We start from the raw sequence: 26,799 nt of genomic DNA, 5'->3' as shown, positions 1-26,799 counted from the left end.
GAACCTTGATTTTAGGCCAATGAGACCTCTGTTACACTTCTAACTTTCAGAATTTTAAGATAATAAATTTGTGTTGTTTCAAGCCACAAATTTGTGGTAATTTGTTGTAGCAGCAAGAAGAAACTAATACAGGTTTGTTTGTTTGTTTTTTCACTGTTTGGCTTTTAGCGGTTTTTTAAAAAAAAATGTACTCTAGATATGAGTCCTTTGTCAGACATGAAGTTTACAAATATTTTCTTCCTGTTGGTTTCTTTCATCCACTTAGAAGATTCTTTCCAAGTACAAAAGTTTTTTTATTTTGATGAAGTCCTCTTTATTGACTTTTTCTTTTCTGCATTGTGATTTTGGTGTCATGTCTAAGAACCCTTCACCGAACCCTAGTCTAGAAAATTTTCTTCCTTTTTTTTCCTAAAAACTTTGTAGTTTTATATTTTACATTTAAATATATGCCGCACTTTGAATTAACTTTTGTGTAAGATGTGAGATTTGGATTGAGGCTTACTTTTTGCCTATAGAGCTCCAATGGCCCCAGCACCATTTGTTTAAAGGCTCTTTCTCTTACGTTGAATTGCTTTTGCACCTTTGTCAAAAATCAATTTGGAATATTTGTGTAGGTCTATTTCTGAGTTCTCTGTTCTCTTCTATTGATCTATATCTATCCCTCTGCCAATACAACATAGTCTTGATTACTATAGCTTATGTAATTAGCCTTGAAATCAGTTAGAATAATTCTTCTCATTTTCTTCTTCTTTGTAAGTTTGTTTTAGTTATTCTAGGGCCTGTACCCTTCCATATAAATTTTTAAATAAATTTATCTTTGTTTAAATAAAAACTTTGCTGGTATTTGATAGGAATTAGTTTAAACTTGTGTATTAATTTGAGGAGAGTTGACATCTTTGCTATGTTGAGTCTTCCAATCCGTGAACATAGATCTCCTTTTAATTAGATATTCTTTGATTTTTTTAATCAGTACTTTGTCATTTTTAGCATATAAGTCCTGTATATGTTTTGATCAATTTACACCTACTTCTTTTTTGAAGGAGTGGCAGTTATAAATGGTATCGTATCTTAAATTTTGGTTTCCACATCTTCATTGTTAGTATATAGAAATATGAATGATATTTGTATGTTTATCTTATATCCTGTGACCTTGCTGTACTCACTTGTTAGTTCTAGGAGGTTTGTTGTAGATTCTTAGGGAATATCTGTGTAGACACTTATCCCATCTGCGTATAAGGACAATTTTATTTCTTGTTTTCTGCTCTGTATGCTTTTTCTTTCTTTTTTTCTTCTTATAACACTGACTAGAACTTCCAGTACTGTGTCTGATAGCCATGTTGAGAATGGACCTTCTTGCCTTGTTCCCAGTCTTTAGGGGGAAAGCATTCAGTCTTTTACCATTTAGTATGATGTCACCTGTAAGTTTTTGGTATACTTTCTTTATTATGTTCCTCTATATTCCTTAGTTTTCTGGGAATTTTTATCATGAATGATATTGAATTTTGTCAGATGCTTTTTCTGCATAAATTGACATGATCATATGATGTTTCTTCTTTAGCCTGCTAATATTATGGATTACATTGATTGATATTTGAGTATTGAACTTGCCTTACATTCCTGGACTTAACCTATTTGGTCATGGTATATAATTTTTTTTACATATTGCTAAATAACTTGTTAAGATTCTGATAAATTTTCGTTAAAATTTTTAAATTTATATTCATGAAGGATATTGGTTTTTAGGGTTTTGGGGTTTTTTTTGTACTTTCTTCATCTGGTTTTGTCTTAGGCTTCATAAAACGAATTGTCAAGTGTTCCCCTCTTTTCCATTTTCTGGAAAAGATTGGTAGTATTGGTGTTAATTCTTCTTTCCATGTTTGCTGTCATTCTCCAGTGAAACCATCTAGACCTAGGTATTTCTTTTTTGTGTGTGTGGTATGCGGGCCTCTCACTGCTGTGGCCTCTCCCGTTGCAGAGCACAGACTCTGGACGCGCATGCTCAGCGGCCATGGCTCATGGGCCCAGCCGCTCCGCGGCATATGGGATCTTCCCAGACCGGGGCACGAACCCGTGTCACCTGCATCGACAGGCAGACTCTCAACTACTGCGCCACCAGGGAAGCCCGATATTTCTTTTTTTGAGTTATAAAATTATGAATTCAATTTCTTTAATAGTTAGAGTTATTCAAATTATCTATTCATATTAAATTGTTGTAGTATGTGTTCTTTGAGGAATTGAAGCAGTACATCTAAGTTGTCAAATTTATGAATGTGGAGTTGTTTATAGTGTTCCCTTACTATCCTTTTGATATCTGTATGGTTTGTCCTCTCCTGTTAAATTCCTAGTATTGGTGATTTGTGTCTTCTTTCTTTGCTAGAGGTTTGTCAATATTATTGATTTCTCCAGAGAATCAGATCTTTGTTGAATTAATTTTCTCTATTGCTTTTCTGTTTTTAATTTTATTGATTTCTGCTCCTATCTTTATTATTTCTTTCTGTCTGTTTGCTTTCATTTTATTTGGTGTTCTTTTTTCTGAACTTAGGAGCTTAGATGACACATTTGACTTTTACTGCTTTCTAATCTAAATATTTAGTGTTATAAATTTCAACACTTTTTTAGCTACCTTTTCAATATTTTGAAATGCTGTGTTTTCATTTTCATTCAATTCAGTGTGCTTGTGGATTTCCCTCTTTGACTTATGTATTTATTTACAAGTGTGTTGTTTAGTTTCCAAGTGTTTGGAGAATTTTGTGTTATCTTTCTGTTGTGTGTTTCTGATTTCACAGTGGTCAACCAGCGCCCTCTGTATGATTCCAATTCTTTTAACTTTGTTGAATTTTATTTCTTGGCCTAGGAAATGGTCTATCTTAGTATATGTTCCTTGGACACATGAAAAGCGCATGCATTCTGCTGTTGGGTGGACTGTTCCATAAATATTGATTAAATCATGTTGGTTGTGTTAAGTTCGTCTATATCTTGTTAATTTTCTGTTTAGTGCTTATATCAATTGTTGAGAAAGAGATGTTGAAGTCTCCAGCTACAGTTGTGGATTTGTATAGTTCTTTTCATTTTTTGCATTATATAGTTTGAAGCTTGGTTCAAGTCACATATTTTAAAAGTTGTTTGGTGCACTTATAATTATGATTGCTGTGTCCTTTTGGTAGATTCAGCCTTTTACATTATATAGTGTCCCTCTCTGTTCCTGATCTTTTTTTTTTTTTTTTTTTTGAAGTCAACTTTATCTAATATTACTGTAGCCCTTCTGGCTTTCTTTTGACCAACTTTTGCATGGTATACCTCTTCCATCCTTTTGCTTATAATCTACCTATATCATTATCATTGAAGTGATTCTCTTAATTCATAACTATCCTTCCTCTCTCTCTCTCTCGCTTGTGTGTTCATGTTTGCACACACACGCTCTTTATTACTTGAGTGAAGTAGGTCATTTTCCTATAACATTTTCCACATTCTAGATTTGGCTTAATTTTATTCTTACAGAATACACATGTTCCTGCATTTCTTGATCTCCTGCAACCTAGCTGGTAGGTCTAGAGACTTAATTAGATTTAGGTTTAGATTGTTGTTCATAGTTCTGCACAGGTGGTGCTGTGTACTGCGTCATGTCAGGAGGCTCATAATATGTCTGGTTTTCACTCTTCTAGTGTTAAGACTGATTTAGAGGGCTCTGGTGTTGTTAGCCTGATTGAGCCATTATAAAGTTCTTCAGCAACATCCTTTCTAATGGTTTTAACATTGATGAACCTTCGTTTCATTAGGGGCTGCAAATGGTGATTATTTTTCAGTCATTTCTTCTGCATTTATTAGCTGGAGTTCTTCTATGAAGAATAATTTTCCATCATCAACTATTTGGTTAACTTGCAATGCAATTTGTACAAAAATGGTACAGAATAAATGGTTGATTCTTCCCAGTTATTATTTCCAAAATAATTAGTCTGGTGCCTTAGCAACTTCCAAAGGTGACCAACGATTTTTTTTTTTTTAGTATCTTTTGAACTCCGAGTTTTAAAGACTAATCCATTGCAGACTTTTGTTTTGTTTTTGTTTTCCCCAAATTGTCCTGTCTTTGGTGAATGGAAGCTCCTTCAAGTGGCTCTGGGCTCCTTAGATACAACCCTAGTAGCCTTTGATAATGTACTTATTTTACAGTATAATAGAATGTTCCAAGTTCATCTTATACATTTCATGCCCCAGACCTTGAATTACCCATTTCTCTAAGGAGTTATGGTTTCTTTTAGTGGGAAATGGTGTTTAAAGACCACATTATGTCCCTGCACTGTCATTGCTTACTTAGCTTTCTTTGCTTCTGGGGTCTTTCAGTAGGGAGGTTATTTAAAAGGAGAGAATAATCAAGAGCTAAAACTCAGATTTTCCATTTAAATTTAAGATTATAGGGTTTCTTAATATAAGAACTTTTTTTGTTTTATATTTTTAAAATGCTGAAATGCTTGGTTCCTAGCAATATTGATGTAGCTACTTGTTTTTAAAATATTATTATTGATATTATGACCAACAATAAGACTACTATACAATGAAGATATATAGTCAAAAACCATGTTTTAAAGTTGGTTGGAATAATTGTTTGGTGTTACAACACCAATTTGATATACAACAAGGTTTATTTGTTTCACTTTTCAACTTTTAATAATTGATTTTTCAAAATGTTTTAAAATATATATTTTAACAACTTTATTGAGATATAATTCACATTCAGTTCAGAATACAATTCACCCATTTAAAGTGTACATACAACCCACAGTTTTTAGTATATTCACGAACACGTGCAATCATCACCACAGGCAACTTTAAACATTTTCATCATCTCAGAAAGCAATCCCATACCTTTTAGTTAACACCCTTCTATTCCTTCATTTCTCCCAGCCCTTTGCAGCGACTAATCTATTACTTTCTCTCTAGAGATTTTCCTGTTCTGGTCACTTCATGTGAACAGACTCATACAATATGTAGTTTTTTGTGACTGGCTTATGTTACTTAACAAAATGTTTTTGAGGTTTTTCCCTGTTTCTGTGATCCAAGGGGATGCTTCAGTCTCATCCTGGGTTCTGGGATTTTCACAAAGGTGTCTTGTCTATGGAGGATTGCTAGCTGGTCTTTTTGTGAGGGGGATTGAAGTTGGCAACCACCTATTCCATGATGGTGACATCACACTGCCTATATTATTTTACACTGTAATAATTATGTGTATTGAATATTGTATACTGTGATTGTATATGATTTATTGTTTTTATTTAGTATGTCTTCTTTGCTTTTTCTAAAATTACTTTTAGTATTTAGGAAGATTTATCTTTATATTCAGTAGTTTCTTTGTATATAAACCGTTTATAGTGGCCTGTATTGTTATCTATTACTGTATAACAAATTACCCCCAGATTAATAGCGTAAAACACTGAATATTTGTTTTCTCAGTTTCTGTAGGTCAGGCTTAGCTGGGTGCTTCCTACTCAGGGTCTCTCATGCATCTCCTGTCAAGCTGTTGTCCAGACTGCAGTCATCTTAAGGCTCAACTGGGTCTGGCAACTCTGCTTTCATTCACATGGTTGTTGGCAGGCTTCAGAAGATCCACTGCCAAGCTCACTCATGTCATTGCTGTCAAGGCTTGGTTCCTCACCACATGGGCCTCTCTATAGGTTTCCTGAGTGTCCTTACAATGTGGTAACTGGTGATTCGAGAGAGCCAGGCAGTGCCCAAGATGGAACTAATTTTCTTTATAACTGATCTCAGATGTGACATCCATCACTTGTGCTGTATTATATTTGTTAGAATACCTAAGCACAGCCCACACTCAAGGGGAGAGGATCATATAAATATATGAATGCTTGGAAACAGGTATCATTGACTGCCATCATAGGGGCTTTCTACCATAATTCCCTTAATTCTCCTTTATTCTATCTCGTTAAATGGTTTGATTCCTACCTAGTACTTACACAGTTGTTAATCTTTTCTACTTTTCGGCTGTCTTTCTTTTTTCTTTTCATTTAAAATTGCATCCTTTCTACTTTGTCAGAAAATATAACGTTTAAATTCTATTCTTCTCCTTATGTCTTCAACATTATTTTAATACCTGTACAACTAAATATATGAAATGCTCATCATCAGTCCTTTTGCTGAAATTCCCCAGTCAGCTTTTGGTTGGATGAAGCCCATCCTCTAGTATATTCTTCAGGAAGGGAACATGTTTATAATATTCCCTGGGCTTTTGCATGTTTAGAACTCCTTTTCTGTAGCCTCAGTGACTGAAGGAGAGCTTGGTTCCTTGTAAAATCCTTGGCTCCTGCTTTGTAAAGTCTTTGAAAAATGCTGCTCCTCTGTTTTCCCACTGCATGGCTTGCTTTTACAAAGTCCAATGACATCTAATTCTCTTGCCCTTGTACGTTATTTTGACTTTTTGCCTGGATGCTAATTTTTAAAATTCTTTGAAGCCTAGTAGTTCTTCTAAGATATGACTCATAGTTGATCATTTTGGGTCAGTTTTCCTGGGTACCTACTAGTCCCTTTTCATTGTTTTTTTTTCTGGAATTTTTCTTGGATTATGGCTTTAAATATTAATTTCCCTCCAGTACTTTTTCTTCTTCATGGGCTCCAATTATAGCATGTTAGAACTTCTTTCACTGTCTTCTATTTCAATCATTTCTTTTTCTGATCTTTTCTCTTATTTTAAAATTTCATATTCATTTCTTTGGGTGTTTTACTGCTTTATTTCAGTGTACCTTATTACATATTTATCGTATCTATTTTCCTTTATGCACTGCTTTCCCCTCCATTTTGGTCTGGTAGTGCCTTATTGTCTTTTGAGCTTTTAACAATTTTAAGGTTTTTTATTTGACATTGAATCAAGCTTTTTTTTTTTTTTTTTTTTCCCTGCACAGGGTAGAACAACCTAGCCTGCTATTATTAAAAGTAGAAATCCCTACTTAGTCATAAATGGACTTCCAAAGTTGCAAGTGTCCTGCTAGAAGTATAAGGAAATATATGCAAAGGGGAGATGTCCTATTTCTTTGCTTTGGAGGTATTGGGTGGCTGTTGAATGCCTTGTTTATTACTATAAACTTCAAAAAAATTTTCACAAACTTCTTTTTCCACGTATCATCTCATACTGCCTTTTTCAATTCTCTGCCTAGGTGTGAAGGTTTTTGAAGCCTTATATTTATTGTGTTTGAAGGGTACCATGAGAGAGAATTGTCAAATAAGCAGATAAAGTAGCAAACTATGAAGTATAGTTATTGAGCAGTTTTTGTTTATTTATCTGGAGAAGATAAAAGTACCAAAATATAGTAACTGCTTATGTTTTCATGTCTTCCCTGAGCTTAGTCCAGAATCACTTGCTTTTTCTAAAAGTGATCCTAGACTTCGGGATAAGGCTAAATCTAGACAGATTCATGGAATAGACTCCTACAGTTAAGGCATTTGTTCCAAGCATTGGATGTATTTTTGAAAATCAGTATTTTCTAAACCTTCGTATATTGGAAAAAGCTTCAAAAAATGTGACCTGTATTCAGGAGTTAACTGTATTTGTTCTAAAACTATTTCTTTTTCACTCTTAGGTATACAAAGGAAATAACTAAAAATGACAAGTAGAAGTCTTGAGGAGTCCATGGGGGCTGTTCATATGGGGTTAGTCAGAACGCTTAAAGGATTCCAAAGCAAGATTTTGCCACCCCTGAGTTCGAAGGTGGTTACAGAAGAAGAAGTAAATCGAATGGTAATGTATAAGAGAATTTCAGAGTAAAATACTTAATGCAGTCTTTCTCCTCAGGAGAATGACAGTTGCTACTTGACATTCTCAGAATATCAAACAGAATTACTGGCTGATAATATCAGTTTAGTTAACATGGGTAGATTGCTGCAGAGCATAGTTACCTTTTAAAGCTTGGGAAATTTTTGAAATTATATACATCAAAGTAGAGGCTTAAATTAAATTGCTTAAGTTAATCAGTTGAACTAAGACTATGCAAGCAAATTATTAAGATTTTCTAAATATTAGCTAGAACCTTAAGAAACTGTCATTTATGTAGTTCAAAAACAGTCAAATATCAGAATTTCATAGGTTTAACATATATAATCAATTACCTGTTGATTGGCAAGAGTTATTTTTGTTTGTGTGTTTGTAGAACATAATGCATTAAAATGATGACTGTATAATATCTAGGAAAAATGCATAACTTTTTCTGTCCTTTATGATAGAAAACAATTACATTTTTAATGAATTATAATGATTTGGTGAGAATTGAATTATAAACTACATGCTATGGAAATATCAATAACAATTTAAAGTGTTAAACATTGTGTTCACTGCATTTTAAAAACTAGTCTCAGGTTATGTTCCAATTAGAAAAATAAAATCTATCATCATTTTCTTTTGTGATTGTTCTTGTTTCAGCTTTAAAGTAACTCCTTACTTTTTGCTTGTAAGAGTTTATTTTTATTTAAATCACAACACAGCTGATACCTCATAACATTTTAACATTCTAATCTGTGTTCCAATCAAAAGGAATCTTAAAAGCTATATTAGAAATATGCCTTCATTTAAATGGATTCAATCACAAAAATTAAATGTGTAGGGAATTTGAAGAGCATTGATTTTAACCCAAGGCGAAATGAATCAGCTAAATTATATGCCCCTGAATGTTTTAAGAAGTCTTGGCACATACTTAAGCATTATGTTGCTGCCAGTGATCATAATCTCTTTGCATATAAAGTAGCCCTAGAACAAAGTGAACATTCCAGAACAACGATTAATAGTGATTGGTCTTGGGTAAGCCCTTGCTGGTTTATTTAAATGATTTTATTTAAATGATAGGTTACATTTTTTTCTCAAAACAGTAGAAAGTGTTAAAGAATTTTGTGTTCTTGTTTGGGTATGTGGATGTGACTGGCTGCTGGATCTGATGATTGACTTAGAGCTCTTTTGAAACAAGGTCTAAATGTGCTCTTACGATTTCTAAAAAGTTCAAACTCGTTCCTAAGCAGCACAGTCATACTTCCCAGATCCTTTACGTTATAAGATTTCTCTTTAACCTGATATAACATGATAAACGCCCAAAAGCTTTACTTGCATGTTGTAACTTCATTTGAGAAATAGAAATATTTCAAGGAGGATTAGCCTCCTTAGCTCTGAAGCCCTTAAGTGATTTTAGAAACCTAGAGTTTTATGCTCTTCTGAGCATATATAAGCTCTTTGGTCATGTTCCCGTGCAATTTCTTGACCTTCCTCTCCCCTACCCCAGGTTCTTTTGTGTGATTCCTTCAAAATCATAAGGAAACAGCAACCACATATCCTTTCAAATTATTGTGCAAAGAGCTCAGAAGTGCACGGGTACTTCGCTTGTATTATTCAGTTATTTTAAACGTTTTATAGGGGAACTTAGTGGCATTCCAGAATTATTCTGAAAGCTGCAAACACAAATTATTCATTACTGGCACTTATGAAAGCACTTTTTCAGTATTACCATTTATGAATCTTTGGCTCCTGTTGCTTTAAATTCTAGCTGACTCCCTCAGAGTTCCTGAAGGAAATGTCCCTCACCACAGAGCAGAGACTTGCCAATACACGTGTGACGTGCCGACCACAGATCACTGAACTTTTAGATATGAGGGAAACAACATATCAAAAGGTAGCTGCTTTCTGTCATACTTGCATATAAAGTAGGTCCTGGAATAATGTGAATATTCTAGAACAATAAGAACTAAGCAGTACTTATTGTTCCTGGGCTAACTAATCCCTTATTAGATTTGTTTTATGTGTTCTTTTTCTACCTCTGTTGATCTTGATATCTATAATTTGATACAAAAAGAATTACACAATACAATAACTTAAAAAATATTTATTTATTATTTTTATTTATTTATTTTTGGCTGTGCTGGGTCTTAGTTGTGGCATGCGGACTCTTAGTTGTGGCATGCATGTGGGATCTAGTTCCCCAACCAGGGATCGAACCTGGGCCCCCTGCATTGGGAGCATGGAGTCTTACCCACTGGACCACCAGGGAAGTCCTCAACTAACTTTTGACTAGTCACATTTCTTCCTTAGCTACTTCTGGACAACATTGTTTACAGATTAGGAGTAATCCCAAGAATTATATTAACCAAGCCCAATTAGGTTATCCTCCTAGTGTAAGAAATCCCTCCTTACCTGAGCTGTCATAACTAGAAAGGAAGAAGGAGGAACTGTTTATTAAAATAGGCATTTTTGTCTATTCTGGCTGATTTCCAATAACAAATGTATCCTTTTAGTCTCTAAAGAATAGCTATTTTAACATGTTTCTGTATTCTCATGTAAACCATACATTCCAGGCTTTAGGAGTATATGCTTATAAAGTAGTTCTTATTTCCTACATTTTAATTAATTTCTTGAATTATATGCTTGACTTTTTGCACAAATTATGGTATGAGCCTCCATCAGTTAAACTGCTGGAGATTAGCCTCCTCTCAAAGGGTTCCCAGCTATTCCTGAGGGGTTTTCAGAGTGATTTCCCACAAGACAAGTGAGTCCCTCAGGCTTTTTTGCTCTCCTTGGCATGCCATTGCCATCCCATAAAATTTGCTCTTCTTCTGAGCACTTCTAGCTTTAGCTATTCATTGTTTCCTCTCTTTCCCATAACACCCTCTAACTTTGAGAGCAGGGAACACAGCTTTCTCCAAAGCTAATTCATCCTAATTAAGGGCTAAATGCTCCTTTCCCAGAGCATAACTAAGACCAGACTATGTGTATTGTTCTGTGTGTACTGCTTGTGTGTGTGTTTTAATGTATTTTGATTCCTGCTATGAAGGATGAAGAAATTAGTGTACCACATCTCATCTTCTTGCCTCTGTCCTCTGTCAACTCAGTCGGTTATTTTTTCCTTCGTTTTCCGGAGTTTCATTTGTTTTTTGGTAGATAGTCGTACTCTTCTCATTTCCTCAAGAAGAGATTATGGAAACTATATTTCCTTGATTTTATAAATTTGATAATATTTGCCTATTGCCTTTATAGGTGAACTGCAGATTTGTTAGATGTAAAATTCTTGGGTCACACATTTTCCCCATAAGAGATTTGCAGGCATTTTCTTCACTACCTTCTGGCTTTAAATGACGATATGCGGAAGTATGCAGCCTAATATTTTAGCTTGTTTGCCCAAAGATTGTTTATTCTTATTTGATGTCCAGTGATTTTATTAGGATGTGACTAAATTTTTCCTAAGACACTACATACCATTATTTTATTTTTAGAAAGTTTTTCTTGAATTATCAAGTATTTGTCCAGGCCATTTTTGTTTTTATGTTTTTTAGAAATATCAATTGTGAACATGCTGGATCTTCTTTGTCTGCCCTTCTACACCTTGCATTTCCTCCCTAATCCATCTTAAACTTTCTGTTCATTCCCATTTCATTGTAATTACATTCATCAACTTAACCTCTGTATCCCTTACTTTGAGTTGTGTGTGTGTGTGTTTCTCTAAAAATTCATTCTTAAGCTTGACCAGTTCAACACACCTGGGTTGTCTCACAGCATTTTACAGTTAGTTTCTTTTTTTGTACTTTTTAATTCACTTGTGTCTCAGATATCACTCTTCTTTGGCTTTCTTCCTACTTCACTGGTTGCTTTTTTCTTATTTGTTGGATCTTTCTCCTCTTCCTGTTGGCTAAATATTGGAGTTCCCCAGTACTTGGTCCTTAAACTTCTTTCTCTTCTGAACTCATTCCTTAGGTGACTCCTTCCAAGAACAAGGCTTTAAATTTCACCTTTTAAGTGATAGCTTTCATAATTATATCTCCTGCTATGGCCTAGCCCCTGAACTCTGGATCATATATTCAGCTCAATGTGCGATTGGCAGCTCAAACTTAAAATCCTTAAGAGCTAATTTTTGCATTACATTCTTTCCCTAAAGGCATGATCTTTCCTCTTTTGTCTTTCCTCCCTCCACCGTGTAATACCCCCATTTATCTATTTTCTCAGGCCAAAAACCTTGGTGTTATCTCTGATGCCTCTGTTTTTCTCACGTCTTATATGAAATCCAAAACAAGGGCTAATAATCACAAATATGTCTTTAATCCAACCACTTCTCACCACCTCCACCACTGCCATCCCAGTTCAACCCACCATCATCTAGACTCCTGAAATAGCCTCCCTGTTTCCAACTCATCGCCCCGTTATCAATTCTCCACAAAGACGTAAGAGTGATTTTTATTTTATTATTTATTTATTTATTTAAAATATTTATTTATTTATTTATGGCTGTGTTGAGTCTCTGTTGCACGTGGGCTTTCTCTAGTTGCAGTGAGCGGGGGCTACTCTTCATTGTGTTGCACAGGCTCCTCACTGTGGTGGCTTCTCTTGTTGCAGAGCATGGGCTCTAGGTGCGTGGGCTTCAGTAGTTGTGGCTCGCGGGGTCAGTAGTTGTGGCACACGGGCTTAGTTGCTCCGTGGCATGTAGGATCTTCCCGGACCAGGGCTTGAACCCATGTCCCCTGCATTGGCAGGCAGATTCTTAACCACTGCGCCACCAGGGAAGTCCCAAGAGTGGTTTTTAAAAATGTGAATCAGAACATGTTACTTCCGTGTTGAAAACCACCTAGTAGCTTCCTGTTACCCTCATAGTTATAAGGTCCTGCATTATCTGATCCTGAGCCCTTCATAGTCTTTTCCTTCCTCTCTCCCCCAGCTCATTCTCCTCTAGCTGCTCTCCCCTCTTGCTGCTCTCCAAACACTCAAGGATAATTCTCACCCTAGGGCCTTTGCATTTGTTATTCCTTCTAACTGGAATGCTGTTCTCTCAGATCTTTGCGTGACTTGCTTCAGATCATTGCCTCAGAGAGGCCATCCCCCATTCACTCTGTCTCCTTGTCCTACTTTGGTTTTCTTCATAGCCTTATCACTGCCTGACCTCATATTATGTATTTCTTTTTTTAAAAAAATATTTATTTATTTATGTGGCTGTGCTGAGTCTTAGTTGAGGCCCGTGGGATTTTCGTTGCCGTGTGTGGGATCTTTAGTTACGGCATACGGGATCTAGTTCCCTGACTAGCGATTGAACCTGGGCCTCCTGCATTGGGATTGTGGAGTCTTAGCCCCTGGACCACCAGGGAAGTCCCTATTTCTTTATTTTTTATCCATTTCCTTAAGCATTTCAACTTCATGAGGCAGGGGCTTTATTGGCTTTGTTCACTACTCTATGCTCAACATATGGAAAATATTAGAAACTCAATTAGCATTTATTGAATGAACACATGAATTTTTCATCTCTTTGTCATTGTGATTATTATTATCACTCATCTTTGAAATAAAGAAGGGAATTCTTCCTGGACTTGCTGTTTGCAGGTAGTTAATGTTGAGGCAGAGCTCGGTAGGGTCACAGACCAGCAGGAATTCTCCATGATTCTAAGGGCAGCTCTTTATGAAAGCAGATCATATGTATGTGTTTATTTGGAAGGGAAATGAGAGGAAGGGAGGAGGAGTAACTGAGTTGTGTTAGCCTTTTCTTCTCCCCAGAGTTCTAACTTAGGGATTCTTATGATTCTTTTACCCTGTCTAAATGATGAACTCTTCCTATAAATATGCATTTTGTGTATTTTCCACGCAATTGTCAGTAGTTCAGTGTAGATCTTCTTTAATTTCTGTCGATAATGGTTTGTAGTTTTTCCAGGTAAAGTTCTTGCACATCTTTCATTGGATTTATTCCTATGTATTTTATGTTTTAGGATGTGATTTTAAATGATATTGTTTATAAATTTCATTTCCTAAATGTTCATTGCTAGTACAAAGAAATATAATTGATTTTTTATGTTGACCTTGTACTCAGTGACCTTGATAAATCACTTGTTAATTCTAATTTATCTATAGGTTATTTTGAATTTTCTAAATAAACAAGTTTTTGTTCTGGGGAAAATGTCAGTTTTGTTTCTTCTTGATCAAAACTTCTAGTGTTAAAATAGCCTTGTATTTCTGAGATAGACTCAACTTGGTCATGTATTATCTTTTTTATATATTGTAGGTTTCAGTTTGCTAATGATTTGCTTTTTTTGTTTTGATCTATGGTTCATGACCTATAATTTTCCTGTCTCCTGCTGTCTTTCTGAAATATATGAAAGTTATGCTAACAACATCATCATTAAATGGAAGACATTTAATTTTTTGTTTTTCTTTTTCGTTGTAGTTTACTATAGGACATTATAGTTCCCTGTGCTATACAGTAGGACCTTGTTGTTTATCTATTTCATATATAGTAGTTTGTATCTGCTAATCCCAAACTCCTAATTTCTCCCTTTCCCACCCTCTTTCCCCTTTGGTAACCATAAGTTTGTTTTCTATGTCTGTGAGTCTGTTTCTGTTTCATAAATAAGTTCATTTCTGTCATATTTTAGATTCCACATGTAAGTGATATCATATGGTATTTGTCCTTCTCACTTACTTTACTTAGTATGATAACCTTTAGGTCCATTCATGTTGCTACAAATGGCATTATTTCATTCTTTTTTATGGCTGAGTAGTATTACATTGTGTATATATACCATGTCTCCTTTAGCCATTCATCTGTCAATGGACATTTAGGTTGTTTCCATGTCTTGGCTATTGTAAATAGAGCTGCTATGAATATTGGGTTGCATGTATCTTTTTGAATTAAAGTTTTATCCAGATATATGCCTAGGAGTGGGATTGCAGGATCATATGGTAACTCTGTTTTTAGTTTTTTTTAAAGAACCTCCATACTGTTCTCCACAGTGGCTGCACCAATTTACATTCCCACCAACAGTGTAGAAGATTCCTTTTTCTCCACACCGTCTCCACCATTTGTTATTTATAGACTTTTAATGATGGCCATTCTGACCACTGTGAGGTGGTAACTCATTGTGGTTTTGGTTTGCATAATTAGTGGTGTTGAGCACTTTTTCATGTGCCTATTGGTTATCTGTATTTCTTCTTTGGAGAAATGTCTATTTAGATCTTCTGCCCATTCTTTGATTGTTTCTTTTCTTGTTATTGAGTTGTATGAGCTATTTGTATATTTTGGAAATTAAGCCCTTGTCTGTTGCATCATTTGCAGATAATTTCTCCCAGTCTGTAGGTCGTCCTTTCATTTTGTTTATTGTTTCCTTTACTGTGCAAAAGCTTATAAGTTTGATTAGCTCCTATTTGTTTATTTTTGCTTTTATTTCTGTTGCCTTGGGAGACTGACCTATGAAAATATTGGTACAATTTATGTCAGAGAATGTTTTTCCTATGGTCTCTTCTAGGAGTTTTATGGTGTCATATCTTATGCTTAGGTCTTTAAACCATTTTGAGTTTATTTTTGTGTATGGTGTAAGGGTGTGTTCTAATTTCATTGATTTACATGTGGCTGTCCAGCTTTCCCAGCACTGCTTGCTGAAGAGACTGTCTTTTCTCCATTGTGTATTCTTACCTCCTTTGTCAAAGATGAATTGACCATAAGTGTGTGGGTTTATTTCTGAGCTCTGTTCTGTTCCATTGATCCATATGTCTGTCTTTGTACCAAAACCTTGCTGTTTTGATTACTGTAGCTTTGTAGTATTGTCTGAAGTCTGGTAGGGTTATGCCTCTAGCTTTGTTCTTTTTCCTCAGGATTGCTTTGGCAATTCTGAGTCTTTTATGGTTCCATATAAATTTTAGGATTAATTGATCTAGTTCTGTGAAAAATGTCATAGGTAATTTGATAGGGATCACATTAAATCTGTAGATTGCTTTGGGTAGTATGGGCATTTTAACAGTTTAATTCTTCCAATCCAAGAGCATGAGCTATCTTTCCATTTCTTTGAATTATCTTCAGTTTCTTTTATAAATGTTTTATAGTTCTCAGCATATGCCTTTCATCTGCTTCATCAGGTTTATTTGTATTTTGTATGTGATTTAAAAAACATTATTTATTTATTTATTTTTGGCTGCATTGAGTCTTCATTGCTGCATGTGGGCTTTCTCTAGTTGCGGCGAGCGGGGGCTACTCTTCATTGTGGTGCACTGGCTTTTCATTGTGGTGGCTTCTCTTGTTATGGAGCATGGGCTCTAGGCACGTGGGCTTCAGTAGTTGTGGCTCGTGGGCTCTAGAGCGCAGGCTCAGTAGTTGTGGCGCACAGGCTTAGTTGCTCCGCGGCATGTGGGATCTTCCTGGACCAGGGCTCGAACCCGTGTCCTCTGCACTGGCAGGTGGATTCTTAACCACTGTGCCACCAGGGAAGCCCCAAGTTGTATTTTCTTTAAATGTTTGCCAGAATTTGCTTGTAGAGCTATTTGGGCCAGAGTTTTATCCATGAAAAGTTTTTACTTTACAGATTCAATTTCTCTAATAGTTAGGGAACACTTCATATTTTCGATTTCTTTTTGTGCTAGTTTTTACAAATTGTATCTTTTAGGAATTTATAATTTTAATCTAAATTTTCGCATTTGTTATCGTTTTACTTAGTTTGGGTTCTGTAGTAATGTTCCTATTTTTTATAATTGGCTCTTTTATAATTGGCCGTGTCTTCTTTTCTTGATCAGACTCAGGTATTTTATTATTTTTATTAGTCTTTAAAGACTCAACTTTTGGCTTTGTTGATTCTGTGGGACAGTTACTTTGTATTTCATTAATTTCTGCTGTTTTTGTTGTGTCGTTTTTTGTTTTTTGTTTGGGTTTTAATGTGTTTTTTATGTTTGCTATTGTTGTTCTAAATTATTGAGGTGGATACTTACATCTTCAATTTCCAAACTCTCTGCTGGGGTGCTCCCAGGATACAACCGTGAACTCAACACAGCATCGTGGGGTATTCTGAATTTTTAAGGGAAACGTGGCAGTACTCAAAACCTGTTGGATGCTACATAAGCTATTAGCTTGAGATAATTCAGTTTTAACATTAGATAATACTGTTTTTTTAATCCCTCAGTGCCTCCAAACAGGTTTTTGTTGTTACAGCTTTTCTTCTTATTCTCATAGGGGAGTTGGTTCAAATTACCTTATTCACCATTACTGGAAATGGAAGTTTTGAGTTGTTGTTCTAACTAGCCTATTTTTTAAATTGAGGACCAAAACCTACTTTCTTTTGTATTAAAGAAGTTGATGACAATAACCTTACTGATTATAATAGTGTTTATAGTACTTTCCCCTCTTTGAATGTTTCCTTTGTTCTTGGTGTTAATATTCATAGGTATATGTAGTAATTTCTTATCTTCCCCAGTTGTTTCTGCCATTGTGTGACTATATGATTTTATTCTTTCAACTGCAGTTTCCAGGAATTGACCTGGATCAGGCCTTATTCCAGCCCTTTCCATCAGAAATTGTATTTCAGAACTACACTCCCTGTGAAGTCTATGAAGTTCCACTGGTTTTGAGGAACAATGACATAGTGAGTATGTTTGCTGGGATGACTGTACCTTTCATGGATCTATAAGAAGGGATTAGATAAAATGGGATCCTGTAGGGTCTTAGATAAGCTCTTGAACTTGATAGGCCTAGGAAGGCAGATAAAAACATGCCCTTTGACTATAAGCTTAATGAAGACAAGACTGTGTCGGTTGGTTTGTTGCTAAATGCTCAGTCCCAGGGCAGTACCCAACAACTGGTAAACTCCCAGTGTGTGCACTGACATTTTGTTGAATAAGAGATTGGCTAGATCAGTGTCATGAAGTTCTCATGAGTGACCATTTGGGCTAGGTTTTCATTTAGTACAAGATGATTACTGTTCATGTTTACATACTCCACGTTAGAGCCACTATTTCCCCAATTGAAGGTATCAACTCTACTCATGAATTGCGGTTGTTGAGCCAATGCATTTAGATTCTGCAAATTGTATTAAAAAAAACAAAACAAAAAAGAAGATCCCCTTTTCTCTTTTCCATCTCCTCCCTTCTACCTCAGATAGCCTTCAGATTTTGTTTACAGATAGTTTTGGATGGCTTCTCCCACTGTCTGTACCTTGTTTCTTTGTGCTTGCAACTGAGGATTTCTTCTCCATCCTTATGCCTTTTCTTTCAGAGATATATTAGGGTATATTTCAAGAAAGAGTATTAAATGACTGAAGAGTTCCTTGACACGTAACAATAATGAAAGGAAGAATAATGCAGAAGGTCAGCATGAAGCACAGTTAAGTGTGAAAAGTAATCAGGTAGGAAGGAAGGCATTAGAGAGATGCTAAGCATCAGGTGTTAAGGACAAGTAGAAGTACTAATGGGAGTCTTAGAATGTTGAGACAAAAATTCTAGCTATAATAAAGTAGGGAAAATAAGTGAAGACTATGCAAGAATTCAAGGCAAATGGGAAGACTTGCAGTTATATTCAGTACAGTAGCTCATTAAAGGAATCAGTGATGCCTTTCAGAGATCAATGGGGTGATTTAGTGACAGCAAAGTCAGACTTTGGAGAAAATGGAACATTTAGTTCTTCGCTGAAGGCGTGTTAGCAAGAGAAGCTCATGGGTTGGAAGCTAAAAGGTAGGCAGAGAGAAGAAAAACACCCCGAGGTGTTCAGGGTTATGTTCCTAGACCTCAGGAAGAGGTGAGTTACATAGACATTAGAACTCTCTCTTTTCATGCAGGGCTGCCAACCAATTTAGTTTCTCACTTCGAGTTCTTGTTTTCCCTTTCTCCATTACTTTTTGACTCTTGTTCAGGTTTTTTTAGGCTATTAAAGGCAGAGAGGAGCTAGTCCAAAGGGTACTTTGGGTACTCCTCCCCAGCCATAAGCAAGAAATGCTTGTCACTGAGTGTATATGTGCACGTCAAGGATAAGAGGCATGTGTGAGTCTTGTCTGCCAAAGGGCATTCAGTTCTCATGTATAAAACCCACACTTCTTGGTAAGATGCTGCTAGAGTATTGGATCCCATGAAAGGACGGTCCTCATCTAAGGAAAGTTCAGCTATCAGCAAGCACACAGATTCTGTAGGCTAGGCGGGCTTGTTCTTGGTGAGTTACTCCCAGGACCTTCATACGAGGTGGCTGATGTAAGCCTGCTTCTCTACTTCTTGGTTCATGGATATGCAAGGAACCACTGAGATACATTTGGGGCACTGAGAAATGCTTTCTGTGTCATTTACCTTTTATTTGCTTCCTGACTGCCATGGAGTGCAAAAGACAGAGCCTGTTTGGTCTTTGTTTCTCTACCTCTCTCAAACACACAAGTTGAAAGTAAGCCATGAACACTCGACAAGCCACAACACAATTCACTTGGGGTATAATTATAAACACCCAGACTCCAGAGTCAGACTAATCTGGGTTCAGATTCTAGGTGAACTATCTCCCAGCTGTAGACTTTGGGCAAGTCACTTCACTTCTCCAAGCTATGGGGATAAGAATAGCACCCATTTCAATAGGTTGTTTGGAATATTAAATGAGATAATGGATGTAAAGTACTCAGCTCAGTGTCTGTCCTATAATAAGCACTAAAGCAATGTTACTATTCTTCTTCTTATTAGTGTTGCTGTTGTTTTCCTTTCTAGTTTTTAATCCACAGTTAGGCTCTTACTAAAGTATTCCCAGCAAGCTTATATGGCATCATTCATGAACACCACTGCACATTTCTCTTACCAGCAAAGCCAATTCTATTCCTACCAGATTTGTACACATCTCTTTCTTACCTCCCCACTCTCTAGTCTTGAGATCTGTCTGAATTCTCTCTGCATTTCTTCTTCCCTTCTGCATCTGGGTTTCAGCTTTGAGAGGTTGTGGGAGTTCCTGTTTCCTCATATTTCACCTGAGACTCCTAGGACATACTTAACTATAGTTAACTTTCTTCTGCCCCCTTTGAGTTTTTAAAAAAACAGTCCTCTCCCATTCCTGTGTCTCTAGAACCTCCACTCCTGACCAACCCCCTTCTCACATTTACATTTCTTTTACTGCTTGGGGCTATCTGAGATAGAAATATGTACTCTGGATGAGGCAAGCAGAGCAGAGGAATAAGACTGTAAAAGGATGGGACTGTTTGAAGCTGCTCTGAGACTGGCCTTGGGGATTGTACTGCCCTCTGTGTTCTTACTTCACAGTGGTGTTTAGGTAGGACAGTCCTATAGGGAGGGAAGGTGGAGTTAGGCCGGGACTTGATCCGGAACACCATTGCTTGGTAAAGCTGTAGCACTTATGGCAAGTGTCTGTTTCCTCATCTGTAGAATGAATTGTAATGAAGCTCAAAGGTTATTGTGAGGATCAAGTGGCATCTCGTGTACAGTGGATGATCCATAGCGGGAGTGCAGTAAGTGTGATTTCTTCTCCCAGAGCAGTTCTCAAATGTTGGGAAGTCCAGTGCAGCTCCACCGTGTGGGTGGGGTTTTAGATGATTAAGCAGTTAGTCTTCGAAAATAGTCACATTTAAATAATAAAATAAAGATTTGCAATAACAAATTGAGTAATAATAATAATGTTAATAAAAATTAAAGCTAAAGTACATTGAGTGCTTACTTTGTGTGAGGTCCTGGGGTAAAGGTAAGTACTGTCATCTCCTTTTACACTCGAGGAAACGGAAGTTCAGACCTAACCAAAGTCACATGGCTAGTAAGTAGCAGATGGAGATTTCACATTTAACTGCAAGGCCTGTCCTTTTTCTTCTGCTTTCACATGTACAGTGCCCATTATTGTGTTTTTCTTGCAGGTTCCAAGGATGGTGAAAGTTGTTGAGGAAAGTTCACCTTACTTTAAAGTAATCAGCCCCAAAGATATTGGCCACAAAGTAGCACCAGGAGTGCCGTCCGTTTTCCGAATCCTCTTTAGTCCAGAGGAGAACAAGGTAACAGCAGCGCTGGCAACAAACTGGTTGAATGCGCGTCACTAGCAGTTTGCAATTCTGAGCATTCGAGGAGGTGGTGGTGGTGGTGGTATTGTTGGTGGTGGTTTTAGTGGTGTTGGCTGTGGTGGTGGTGTGGTGGTGGTGGTAGCTGTGTCGTCGACAGTGTTGTTGGTGTCGTTGATGGTATCGGTGGTGGTGGTGTTGATGGTGGTATTGCTGGTGGTGGTGGTGAGGAGAGGAATGGTGAGGGTGGATGAGAGGAGGGGATGGTGCACCACTGGGAATACGGAGAGAATTGTCAAACAGTGATGAGGGCTTATATGAGCTGCAAGTAGCCAGAGAGTAAAGAAGGGTAATCCTGGATGCTCCCATGGAACCTACTTCAGCATATTTATGTTGGATTGTACAGCTATTTATGTTGGACTGTACACCAAAAAGGAAAAGATGTGGCCCGGGTGCAATGAGCTGAGACAAAGGGTAGAGATTATGCCTTCTTGGAAGTTTGGGATTCTTGTTAGTTGCATCCCTCCTCCCCACACTCTAACTAGTTTAGGAAAGAGTCCTAAGATCCAATATTGATCACAGTATCAGCCTCATTAATGGCAAAGAATATGGCCAGGACCTGAGGCCATATTCTGCTCCTCAATGACCGGTAGATAACCAGTCCTCCGTGAAGGGGTGACCTCACCAGTAGCTCTTCCTGAGCACGAGTGGAGAGGCTAGAGCCAAAAGCAGAGACCTGCCCTGTCTGTTTATCCTTGTCTGCACACAGACCGGCTAGAAAGAGCCTGAGTTCAAAAAGAGGCCGTTTCCCTCCAGCATCACCACAGCTGTCAGGAATCTAGCCTATTCTCAGGCTCTCCTCAGTTGTATAAATTCCAGTTACTTCTGGAAGGAAAATCTAGCTTGGGCGACTGAGGGAGGAGGCTTCTCCCCAGCCCTTCTCCAAGACTGCAGAATTGTGGGTTGAGTTTTCCTCTGTAAGGGCCAAAGTGGGGACTTGTGTGGAGAAGGAAAGGGCTTTTACCAGCATGACTGAAAGAGCGAGGACAAAAAACAAGGCTAAAATAGGCATAACAAAATGTCAGGTTATATATAATGTTAAATAGTGAGTTTGCTTATCTGTATTGTGCCGTTATGGTTGGAATCAAAAGAGCATAATGGAGACACAGAGAACTAGCTTTGAATCCCTGCTTCTCCATCACTAATACTTATTAGCTGTTGTAAATGTCATTACCAGTATTCCTGGTGCTGGTGCTACTGTTTCTGCTTTTCTGGAGAGCAGGGATAGAGAATTTAATGTGGTCTGCCAAGCATACATCACTGGAGCAAGTGGTTAGAAATTTCATTACTATTATACTGCTGTTATTTTTCCACTCTGTAGTATTACTGTTTGTTTCTTGGGCTGTGTTTATGAACTTATCATTTTGTTCGGGGTATTATTGAAATAAACAGAAAGATAAATAGTTCCAGAAGTAGTGCTTTTTGTTATACGTTATTGAAGTCCTTATTTTTTTCTCCAGGCTCTATATCTGAATGCTCTCTGTGAAGAGAACAGTACTTGGATTTAGTTTGGGTGTCAAATTTTCCTACACTGTCAATTAATTATAAAAGCTGAATATAATAAGCTTTTGTGCAGCCTGAAATACTAAGCTTGCTGGATTTGAGGAGTTGGCTTTCCTTAATTTTTTTCTGTGCTGGAGAAAAAAATGTCTTCTGTTGAATAAGTATTATTCTACCTGTAGGTAGTCTGGCTGAGAAAGGGATACACAGAAGTTTCTGAAGAGGTGGAATGTTCTATGTCATGATAGATGTGTGGGTTACATGGATGAATTCATTCATCAAAATTGTATATTTAATATTTGTGCACTCCAAAATATCTAAACTTTACCTTAAAAACTTTTAAAGTATAAAAGCAATAGAAAGGTGAATGGATGGAGGTACAGATGAAACCAGAATGACAGAATGTTAGTAACTGTTGAATCTGGGTGATGGATACATGGAATTTGTTATACTATTCTGTTTTATTTGTGTATATTTAAAATTTTACCTCATCAAATGTTAAAAGCAAAGGGGGAGAGATTTTATTACTGCTTATCTATACAGCAAATAAATAACTGAAATATATTTTAGGTGAGTTTGTATTTACTTTAAGTATGAAATGCCAGCATTCCCATTGAGGCTTATTACTTGGCTATATTTCGTGGAAGCTTATCTTACTCCTAGTTTTTTTTTTTTTAATAAATTCATTTTATGAATTTGTTTTTGGCTGTGTTGGGTCTTCGGCTTTCTCTAGTTGCGGTGAGCGGGGGCTACTCTTCGTTGCTTATCATTGCGGTAGCTTCTCGTTGCAGAGCACGGGTTCTAGGCACACGGGCTTCAGTAGCTGTGGCACGCGGACTCAGTAGTTGTGGCTTGCGGGCTCTAGAGCGCAGGCTCAGTAGTTGTGGCGCACGGGCTTAGTTGCTCCGCGGCATGTGGGATCTTCCTGGACCAGGGCTCGAACCTGTGTCCCCTGCACTGGCAGGCAGATTCTTAACCACTGCGCCACCAGGAAAGCCCACTCCTAGTTTTTTTATTCCCTCTTAGCATTCCATTTCACGAACATTGCCTATGCCCTATGGGGAAAGCCTTAATTAAAAAAAATAAGTTAAATGTTGTTTTACTGTTTCTTCTTCTAAGTATTTGAAAGTTATCAATGGTTACATGCATGTATGAGGAGAGAGAGAGTGAGTATAATGGCTACCTATGAGAAACTTATCTAATTTTGGACACATTAGGATTTTATGTTGGATTGGGCTCTAAGCTATGAAATAATTGACATAATACGTTTTTCTAAGGACGTAGTGATTTCTCCTTCTGCTGACTGTCTAAGACTGATGGTGGGTTTTTGGGGAAGCTCCTGCTGCTAGTTTTGGTTCCCTTTATCTGCAAAGATCCTGCCACCCTTGCACCATCAGCAGGGCTCCATTCCAGTAGTTTTTCCAGTCGTCTGGGCATCTACATTCACTCTTACTGTTGGAAAACCAACAGGGCCATGCACAGAATGACCAGCTAGGGTTAGTTGTGCTGTTGTGCTGTTAGTTGTGCTGCTCCAGAATGTAGCAGAGGAGTACTAGAGCCAGATTTATTTCAGGAAGAATAAAAGTCAGTCTTTTCACTGTGTCACTTTTTCTCCAGTTGGCCAAATTGATAGCCAATGTGCATATGTATTTTTCCTCCTTATCCCCTGCTGATCTGAACACACTCCATTCTCATTTACCCTCCTCACACCTGGAGGGTGAGATATGTAAATTGCAGCATGCCACAGTTTAATAAGCCAGTCCCCTTTCAATTGGATTTTCAGCACCCATGTATATTAGCATGTCGAAGATGATAATGCAATTTATATTTTTTCCTGTCATCTATTAATCTAGCTTCCTGGAGATTTAACTTGTTTAGAATGCCAACTACCCAGATAACAGGTGCAGGAAATTCACTTTGGCTTTCCTTATCTCTTCTTTTCACATGGACTTGAAAAAAAAAAAAAGATTGGATATGTTATTTATCTAATAATCCTAGTGTACATGTCATGGATGGTAGAAATATAGTAATCAATGTTATCATAACACTATAAAATTCTGGAGACAGGCATTTTTCTTGACCTCTTAAATCTGTATCTTTACTATTAAAAGGAGTATAAAAATATTAGGCTTATGTAGGAAAGCAAAACTGGGTACTTTCTTGGACTTAAGAAAGCATCTCTTTGTAATAGTGTTGGCATATGGAAATGGCAGCAGTGGTCTGAAGAAAATATGAAGTGATGTAATCTTATTGCTCAGTTATGTGTTGAGAAAATATCTAGTTTGTTGTCAAAATAGTTTTCTTGATTTGTTACTATGAAATTTAAAGAACATGGCCCAAGAAAAGTAGAAAAACGTTGACATAATTTGTTACCCAGGTGTGTAACATTAATGAACTATAGTGCCAGCACTTTGAATTAAAGTATAGATGTCATAAGATTTTCTACAATCAGTGATTCTTGTTGACAGAAATAATGATAGGGATTTAGTTTTCTTCCTGCCTAGCATTCACCCTCCCTGGTTCTGTCTGGGTTTCCCTTGTAATCCAGGTGCCTAGTACGGGGCCTAACATATAGGAAGTGTGCAATAAATATTTGCCAAGTAAGATAAGGAAGTTAATCTCAAGAAAATATAAGGTAGTTTCTTCAACTTGAGGATGGCCTGAAGATGATAAAAGCAAAGGCATATAAAAAGGGGGCTCAAATATCTTTTTGTGCCATGAATGTATTAGATGTTAACTTTTTTTCCCGTCATTTCAACCAGGAGAAAGATATCTAAGAAGGCTTATTTAAAGGTGTTTCTTCCCATTTTGTTTCATATCTTCAGTGAGCCACATCACTACTTTCTAGCTTTCTGGATTTGACAAATATCATTTTATAATACGGCTAATGAGGATCTCAGGCATTCTCTTTATGAAGAACTCTTGATAATGTAGTATCCAAATAAAGATATTAAGATGAATATTATTTCACTCGCTCTGCACCAGGCCCAGTTCTGTCAGCCAGGATCCAGTGGAGAATAGAAGAAGCTTGGCCTTCATGGAGCTTATGTTCCACAATGAATAAGCAAACAGGTCATTTAATGTCAGATATTGACATGGTAGAGAACAGAGAGTGATAGAGAATGGGGACTGTTTCCTTTCAGTAGGAAGATCAGGGGAGACTTCTCTGATGAGGTAGCATTTGGGCAGAGAGCTAAACGGGGAGGATATTTGTGTGGGAGCAGGAACAGCACTTACAAAGGCCCTGTGACAGAAATATGTCTGGCAACAGGTCAGGGAAGTGCAAGGCCAGTGTGGCTGGAGCAGAGGAAGCTGCTGGGAAAATGGTAGGAGACAAGGTTTGTAGAGGGTAAGACCATGAAGCGTCTTAGAAATCATGCAAAGTAGAATAGGAAGCCACCATAAGTTATTTAAAATATTTCTATTATGGAAGCTTTCACTCATATGTAAAAATATAGAGAATGATACAGTGAACTGTCATCCCCCAGATTTTCAAGCTATCAGTGCATGACCAATCTTGCTTCATCATCCTGTCGCCTGCCTCAGAGGATTTTGCAGCAAGTCCCATACATCATTTCATTGTAAATACTTCATTGTTTGTCTCTAAATGATAAGGTCCTTTCTAAAAGTTAACGTAACCACAGTACCATTATCACACCTAAAAAATGACAGGAACTCCTTAATATCATCAGATATCTGTCAGTACTCACATCTCCCCAGTTGAGTAATATGAAAACATATATGTATATGTAGAGGTGTGTGTATATATGTATATAAATATCACATAAATCAATGATATATGTGCATTTTAAGTTGCTTAAATCAATCATATGTATATGTGTAAGTTGGTTTGCTTAAATTGGGATCCATACAAGGTACTGAGTGCAACTCCACCAGATTCCATAGAATGATCCTCCATCCCCTCTGTTTCCTATAGACTGGTAATTAGGTCTAGAGCCTTGTTTAGATTCATGTTTGATTTGGAGGGGCCAGATTCTTAGGTAACATGGTATTTCCTATTACATCACATCGAGAGGCACAAAATGTGTGTTGTTACACTTTATTTTTGTAATGAGTTAATAAGAATCCTGAGGTACAGTTCATACAGGAAAGATAGGATAAATGCTTGTTTCTTTCCCTTTATCTGCCCTGGTGAGTTTTCATTAGGAATGACGTATCTGGCTTACATTTTTAAGATCACTCTGGTTGCTGTGTGGAGAATAGACTGAAGGGTGTGAGGCATAATGGCTAGTTGTCTACTCTTAACATCCATTTTCTCTTTCCTCATTGGTAAGAGAATCACATGTTTTGATTGGATTCGTTGCTGCCAGAAACAAAATGTTGCATTTCCCCAGCCTCCTTTGCAGCTGCATGTTGTCTAAATGTTGGCCTGTGAGATGTGAGCAGGACTTCCAAACGCATGTACTTGACGGAAGCTGACACAGTGGAAAGTGCTCTATTCTGCCTTCTCCTGCCTGCAGCTTGGCTGTGAGAATAGCTGGCATCCCAGGAATCACTCTG

General features: G+C 37.1%; 1 protein-coding gene across 7 annotated transcripts in view; it reads left to right on the top strand.

Moving 5' to 3' along the window:
• HYDIN (HYDIN axonemal central pair apparatus protein) overlaps positions 1-26,799 on the top strand; it is a 432,533-nt gene that overhangs the window by 83,338 nt on the left and 322,396 nt on the right. For 6 of the 7 annotated variants that reach the window (XM_079907197.1, XM_079907191.1, XM_079907192.1 and 3 more), the window contains 4 exons: positions 7,581-7,738; positions 9,525-9,650; positions 17,227-17,346; positions 20,581-20,715. In XM_079907197.1, coding sequence (XP_079763323.1) covers positions 7,604-7,738; positions 9,525-9,650; positions 17,227-17,346; positions 20,581-20,715 — 516 coding nt within the window. In that variant the 5' untranslated portion in view covers positions 7,581-7,603. Of the gene's footprint in view, positions 1-23; positions 133-7,580; positions 7,739-9,524; positions 9,651-17,226; positions 17,347-20,580; positions 20,716-26,799 lie in introns of those variants that run through there. The other variant, XM_079907195.1, reaches the window with a different exon arrangement.

This window comes from Stenella coeruleoalba (assembly GCF_951394435.1).
Source record: "Stenella coeruleoalba genome assembly, chromosome: 20".
Lineage (NCBI taxonomy): Eukaryota > Metazoa > Chordata > Mammalia > Artiodactyla > Delphinidae > Stenella > Stenella coeruleoalba.
The sequence above is the reverse complement of the archived record's forward strand: the minus strand, read 5'-3'. Positions and strand labels throughout refer to the sequence as shown.